The following is a 7,617-nucleotide window of genomic DNA, read 5'->3' as shown; positions in this document are numbered from 1 at the left end:
GACTAAGGTTTTTAAATAGGGTGCAAACCCTCGGATTAGGGTTTTTGCCCAAACAGGGTCTACTCGCCGAGTCCGGGACTCGACTCGCCGAGTCCGGGACTCGACTCGCCGAGTCCACAACTTAAACTTCGCGCCTCATCCCGCTTCTACTCGGCGAGTTGGTCCTTCAACTCGATGAGTCCAAGACCAAGTGCAAAAATACTAAAAGATTTAATAAAAAGAACACGTACCAAGAACCAGGTGCTACAGAAGTTAGGTATGAACTCCGACAGAAAGCAGTGGTTTTTGATATCTGGTGTCAATCGTTGGTTCCAGTGGCGTGGTGGTTATAATCGCCATAGAAAACGAAATGAAATCAAATGGAAGTAGAAACAGATTGAACCCTAATCAGAATCAGAATCAGAAGAACAGAAAATTAAAGGTTCGATTTGGTCTGTACCTGAACTAGCTGATACCCAAAAGCCTTTGCGCCAACAACGATGATAGTTAACGAAGAAGGAACATAGACAGAAGTCATCGACGACGGATGGAAGCAACAGAAGCACCATCGACGGCGACGCAGGTAGAAGTAGGAGACTTACCCGAAACTCCTTCTCCAAGGAGACTGCGAGCTACACGACGCTCAATCGAGGAAGTGAGAAGCGAAAGACTTACATCGTTTGAAGAACACACTGAATTCCCCCGACCCCGAATCAGAGTTAATATCAGAAGCTGATCGATCGTCGTCTTCATCGGCCGTCGTGATTTCATTCTGGACCGACAACAGCGACACATATGTTGCCTTCACCTTCTTCCTCGGCTCTCTCTCTCTCTCTAATTTCATCTCTAGGGCTTTGTGACACGAAGGTTACCTGAGGCGGTGCGTTTTTTTATGGAGAGAATGGAGAAAATGACATATAAATTGCCCACCATAAATGAAGGACGAAATCTGCCAAAAAATCTATGTTTACTGTTAAAAGAGTAACAATAATACATGGACCATTCTTGCCAAAACTCCTACAATTAAAACTTTTCACAATCTTAATATATATAATAATTATCATTCTTCATTTATTTCTAAAACCACAATGTATAGTCATCGTTCATCTTCACTTTTTAAGTGTCATGTTAGTTTTCCTTTCACTTATCATTACTCATCAAAAGATAAGAAATGACCATCTTTCATTACCTTTATTTTTTTTAAAAGGTATATTTTATACAAATATTATATTTGTTTTGTAGAGAACTATAACTCATGAATTTTAATATATTTTTTAGTAATTTTTTAATATATATATATATATATATATATATATATATATATATATATAATTAATAAATATTAAAAAACTAAAAAAGAAAGTTAAAAAAGCTCACCAATCATAAAAGAAGAGAGAGGGAGGGTAGCCTCCCCTCAACCTTTCCCCACACCCTCTATACAACAATGACGACATGGTGTGCCAATGTGTGGTTCAATAAAAATGTACCAATTAGCCTATATATTATACTTGACATTTATTATTATTAATATTATTAAACGCTAATAATTAATAATTTTCTATGATCCCGACTTTTAACCATGAAGCCTCTTACTATCTGCAATAAAAATATGTGATATACAACATATGAAAAACCAATCAATACATTTAAACATACATCCAACAAATATTTTTTTTTTTAAATTTCATCATCTTTGATCAATAGATTTTAAACACACGTCCAAGTAAATGCAAAATACAAATGGGGTAATTCATAATCACGAAAAGAACACCAATGAAAATATTAACTAAAAGACAAAACTATCATAACCAAACTATTCGTTGAAAAATAGCCATTCATGAAACTATTTGCTGAAAAATAGTCATTCATTGTCTTTTGCTACTTATTCATTGTAGCATTACATGTTTTCAAAAGAAATGATTTACTGAAAATAACTATTTGTCGTCGCTGCTTTGCACAAGCATACATATAGATGATATAATAAATTGATATATAATGATACTCTTGGTTGAATAAAATGCTTGCTAATTCAATGGATGAAAATGACTAGTCGAAAAAACATAATTAAAGAAAAAATAATGTCATCGAATATACTGTTATAACCTAAAAAAAAGCCTAAGTAGAATAACTTGCATTTCATAATTATTATAATTTTTCAAAGAGGCAACTTTTAATGAGTACTACATCGTGCCGCCAAAATAGTATAATCATTTACTGCCTACAAGTTCTACAAGTTTTATATGATATGTATTGATGGGTTAGGTTATTTTGTTTTCACTATCTATTGTGTGCATGTATGACTGATTCTGGACCACTTATTTTAGTTATTTTAAGAAAGTAATTAATGCATATTACATGTTGAATATATAATGAATATTAATTACATCTTCAGCATTTAATATGCATTAATTACTTTGTTAAAATAACTAAAATGATTGGTCCAGAATCAGTCATACATGCACACAATATATATATATATATATATATATATATATATATATATATATATATATATATATATATATATTCTCTATTTTTTTTGACTGAAATGAATCTATAAATAACAAAAGATACTTATCTTGAAGATAAGCTCATGTTTTTTTAACAAAATATGATGAATGTTTTTTTAACAAATTGATATCTTATAAAATAAGCATTCAATACCATGTATAGATTTTTTATAATAGAGACTTTGATTTTCAAAGTCTGCATAATAATACATGTTTTTATCAAGAAAATAACATTTAGGTAGATTTTCACAAATTTGTTAGATTTTTATGAATTGACATTTACTTGTTATGTCCCAAAATTATAGTTTATCTTTTCTTTTTGGTTTGTCCCAAAATAAATAGTCCACTTTTAAAAATAAATAACATTTTTACAAAAATACTTATTATTATTATTTAACCAACTAAGCATTTACTGGAACATTAAATCCAAAGTATAAACAAAACTGTCATTTTATAATATAAAGTTTAGTATGTTTTTTTTGTATCTAGACAATAATTTTGAGATGGAGAAATTATAATAATGACTAAAATAATCAAAGTGTCTAATTTTTAATTAACTTCAAAAAATGATTTATAATTGTGTGATTTGTTTTTTAATTTTTTTTTTTTTTGGGGGGGGGGGGGGGGGGGGGGGTGGGTTTAACCCTACCTGGTCTTTGATTAACTGGATTGGTTATTCGGTTTTAAACATTTTTTCGAATATATATTAACCCTGCTACGAGAGCCTATGAAGCATGAACAAAGGATTTGCCCTAACCCAAACCACAAAATTACAAATGGCAGTTGTAATACTCACCCAGGAGATAAGGATTTTAAGTGGGGAAACACAGAAATATCTTCATCCCTTAGAACCCCGCCAATCGATTGTTATCCCTCTTCCACCGGTAAGTCTCCTACCTTCCGACTCTTCTCTTTCGGACTTTACAATTCTGCTCAGCTTTCTCTTACATGGCTGTCATTACACTTTGCTCCTCCACAATTTACTGTATAAGTCCCCACTACACTACCCATACCGCTAGTGATACTTCAACAAGTTATACTTTATCGCTAAAGCACTCGAAATGCTTCACATTTTCAAAGAATTCGAGTGCCTCATCAGGGTCGATGGTAGAGTGGAAGAAGCACAGGAGAAAGTTTGTGGGTATTTGTGGGTGTGTGATTAGAAGTTCATTGGATGCTGACAATTTGGTGGAAATTAGGGACAGCAACATGTCTGATGAGGAAATTACTAGGGTTCTTAAGTCATTTTCAGACCCAAATGAAGCTCTCTCTTTCTTTAAATCAGCTTCCGAGCTTCCTAATCTTGTTCATAACACGGATTCCTGTAACTATATGCTTGAATTGCTGAGGGTGAATAGGAGAATCGGGGATATGGCTGTTGTGTTCGATGTGATGCAGAAACAGATCATTTACAGGAATTTAGGTACTTACATGATTATCTTTAAAGCGCTCGGAGTTAAAGGTGGGATACGACAAGCTCCATTTGCACTTTTCCAAATGAGCAAATCTGGGTTTGTTTTGAATGCGTATTCGTATAACGGCCTGATTGATTTGCTTTTAAAATCTGGATTCTGTAAAGAGGCTTTCGAGGTTTACAAAAGAATGTTATCCGAAAAGATTAAACCAAGTCTCAAGACTTACTCTGCACTAATGGTGGCATTGGGTAAACGAAGGGACACCGGAAAAGTTATGGGGTTATTAAAAGACATGGAAGCGTTAGGTCTCAAACCAAACGTTTACACTTTCACCATATGCATCCGGGTGCTGGGTAGAGCAGGAAAGATCGATCAAGCTTTTGAAGTTTTCAAAAGAATGGATATGGAAGGTTGTGGGCCCGATGTTGTCACTTACACTGTTCTAATTGATGCTCTTTGCAATGCTGGAAGACTCAATTGGGCTAAAGAAATGTTTCAAAAGATGAAATCCAGTAGTCATAAACCTGATCGTGTAACTTACATCACTTTGTTAGATAAATTCGGTGATTCTGGCGACTTGGATTCCGTTCAGTCATTCTGGATGGAGATGGAATCTGATGGTTATTTAGCAGATGTTGTCACTTTCACGATTTACATTGATGCATTATGCAAAGTCGGAAAGATCAATGAAGCATTTGCGACATTAAACCTCATGAAAAGTAAAGGGATTTCACCAAATCTGCAAACATACAACACCCTAATTCGTGGGCTTTTGAGAGATGACAGATTAGATGAAGCATTAGAGTTGTTTTCTAGCCTTGTTTCTTTAGGTGTTGAGCCTACTGCTTACACGTACATACTTTTTATCGATTATTATGGGAAATCTGGAGAACCCGATAAAGCTCTTGAAACTTTTGAGAAGATGAAGATTCGAGGGGTTGTTCCGAATCTTGTTGCTTGTAATGCATCTTTATACAGTCTTGCAGAGGTTGGGAGGATTGGGGAGGCTAAAAAGATGTTTTATGAGCTTAAAAAGAGTGGTCTTGCACCAGATTCTGTCACTTATAATATGATGATGAAGTGTTTTAGTAGAGCTGGGAAGATCGATGAAGCGATTCGGTTGCTTTACGAGATGATGGAATCGGGATGTGATCCCGATGTCATTGTCATTAATTCTCTGATTGATAATCTTTATAAGTCTGGGAGGCCGGATGAAGCTTGGGATTTGTTTAAAAGAATGAAAGAGATGAATCTTTCACCCACTGTTGTGACCTACAACACTTTGTTGTCGGGATTGAGGAAAGAAGGTAAAGTTGTTGAAGCTATTCAGTTGTTTGAAAGCATGAAGGAGATGAATTATTTGGCTCCAAACACGATTACTTTCAATACACTTCTTGATTGTGTGATCAAGAACGATGAGGTTGATTTGGCAATCAAGTTTTTGTTTGAAATGAGTCACGGGAATTGTAGGCCGGATGTTTTTACTTATAACACAATAATTTACGGATTAATTAAAGAAAACCGTGTTCTTGATGCCATATATTTCTTCCATCAAATGAAGAAAACCCTCAATCCCGACTGTGTAACTCTATGCACGATCCTCCCGAGCATCGTGAAGTCGGGAAAGATCGATTCCGGTTTAAAAATCGTCAACGAGTTTATTCATCGTGTCGGGAATAGACCTGAGAGGGTTTTCTGGAAAGATCTCATCGAGGGAATCACAAATGAGGCTGGAATTGGTGATTCCGTCCGTTTTGTGGAAAGATTGATATCTAACGGAACTTGTGTCAATGATTCGGTAATGATTCCTGTTATCAAAACTCTCTGTAAACAGAAGAAAACCCTTGAAGCTTATGAACTGTTTGTAAAGGTCACGAAAGATTACGGGATTCAACCAACACTGGAATCATACTTTCCGATGATCGACGGTCTTATCGACGACAATCTTTACGAAAAGGGCCGTGATTTGTTCAACGGAATGAAGGATTCCGGATGTGTTCCGGATGTTTTCACGTATAATTTACTGTTGGCCGAGCTTTCAAAGTCCGGGAGAGCAAACGAGCTATTCGATTTGTATAACGAGATGATATGCCGGGGGTGTAAGCCTAACACGATCACTCATAATATTCTAATTACGGGTCTCGTGAAGTCAAACAGCTTAAAAAGGGCGATGGATTTGTATTATGATCTCATAAGCGGGGGGTTTTCGCCTACTCCTTGCACTTGTGGTCCTCTAATCGACGGTCTTTTAAAACAGGGGAAATTCCAAGAATCCAAAGATTTTTTTGACGAAATGGTGGAATACGGGTGCAAACCCAACTCTGCGATTTATAACATCTTAATGAACGGATTCGGGAAGGCCGGAATGGTGGATTCCGCTTGTGAGTTATTCGATAAAATGGTGAAAGAAGGGATACGGCCGGATTTAAAGTCGTACACCATTCTTGTGGACTGTTTGTGTCTGGTTGGGCGGGTGGAGGAGGCGTTTGGGTATTTCAAGCGAATGAAGGAAACGGGTCTTGACCCGGATGTGATTTCGTACAATTTGATGATAAATGGGCTTGGAATGGCCCGCAGAATTGATGATGGGTTGGGTCTTTTTGATGAGATGCGGGCCCGCGGGGTGTCCCCGAACTTGTATACTTATAATGTGTTGATTCTTAACCTTGGAATTGTTGGAAGGATAGAGGAAGTGGGAAGGATGTATAAGGAGCTTCAGGTTATGGGTTTGGAGCCGAATGTGTTTACTTATAATGCTTTGATTCGAGGGTATAGTGTCTCCGGAAATCCCGGCCGTGCATACGCCATTTATGAGAAGATGATGGTTGGGGGTTGTAGCCCCAACACAGGGACATTTGCTCAGCTTCCTAATCAGTCTTGAATTCATAGGTTTTTCTCCCCCTTTTTTTAGATATATCAACCTACTTTCATTAATCTGTCGTTCATATAATTAGATAGGATTTTCAAAGTACAATAAAGATTGAAAATACATTGATGTAGTAGATAGAAATGAGAGTGTATGTTTGTATTTCATGCATTTAGCCTTTTTCTTAATGTGTAGTTTACGTACAGTTTTCCTTATACTATGTTAGGTTGTTCTTTCCAGGAGTTGGTTATTAACAGAGGAGGATATCTGGATCACTGAAGGGTGTTGATCCTGTACATGTTATGTTAGTCAAGCAGAAGGTGGTTGTGGAGAAAAAAATAATGCCATGTTAATAGAGCAAAGATACACAGTTTCATATGTGAATATCATATAATCCTAAGTTTTAGGCTCACAATTCGATATATATTGTAACATGTACATGGTATGTTCTCCATTCTTAGGCTCCGTTTGGTTGGAAGGAATGGAATGAACAAGGTCATTACACTACATAGCTGGATTGAAACGAGTCATTATTAATTCATGTTGTTTGGTGTGTGGGAAAAGGCAAATGAGTGGAATGAAAATAGTTAATGACAAAAATACCCACCGAAACAGAAAATATATATAATTTTTGTTTTATATATAATCATTATACAACTTTTTATACAATCGTTGCAAAACCACAAAAAATAAGTGGACTTCTTTTACCACTATATTTTCTAAAGATTAATCTTCAACAACTTCTCAAATGAGTTGCCAATTTTTTTGTGCTCTAGTTCGTTGGGGATATGATACAAGAAAGCCTCGTTGATTGCACTCTTGTTGACAGATTGTTGTTTCAATTGGT

At 35.9% G+C, this 7,617-nt stretch overlaps 1 protein-coding gene across 2 annotated transcripts; it reads left to right on the top strand.

The window, feature by feature from the left end:
- The first annotated feature begins 3,238 nt into the window (after positions 1-3,238).
- PGR3 (proton gradient regulation 3) lies at positions 3,239-7,333 on the top strand. 2 transcript variants are annotated; one of them, XM_079024242.1, is made up of 2 exons: positions 3,239-6,793; positions 7,011-7,333. In XM_079024242.1, exon 1 carries the CDS (start codon positions 3,438-3,440, stop codon positions 6,783-6,785), a length of 3,348 nt encoding a protein of 1,115 aa, XP_078880368.1. In that variant the 5' UTR covers positions 3,239-3,437; the 3' UTR covers positions 6,786-6,793; positions 7,011-7,333. The 2 variants fall into 2 exon arrangements, with proteins under 2 accessions (XP_078880368.1, XP_078880369.1); XM_079024243.1 differs by having other exon boundaries at positions 6,997-7,333.
- Positions 7,334-7,617: the final 284 nt, after the last annotated feature.

Source organism: Lactuca serriola, chromosome 2 (assembly GCF_051521515.1).
Source record: "Lactuca serriola cultivar US96UC23 chromosome 2, Lser_US96UC23_V15, whole genome shotgun sequence".
NCBI lineage: Eukaryota > Viridiplantae > Streptophyta > Magnoliopsida > Asterales > Asteraceae > Lactuca > Lactuca serriola.
The sequence above is the reverse complement of the archived record's forward strand: the minus strand, read 5'-3'. Positions and strand labels throughout refer to the sequence as shown.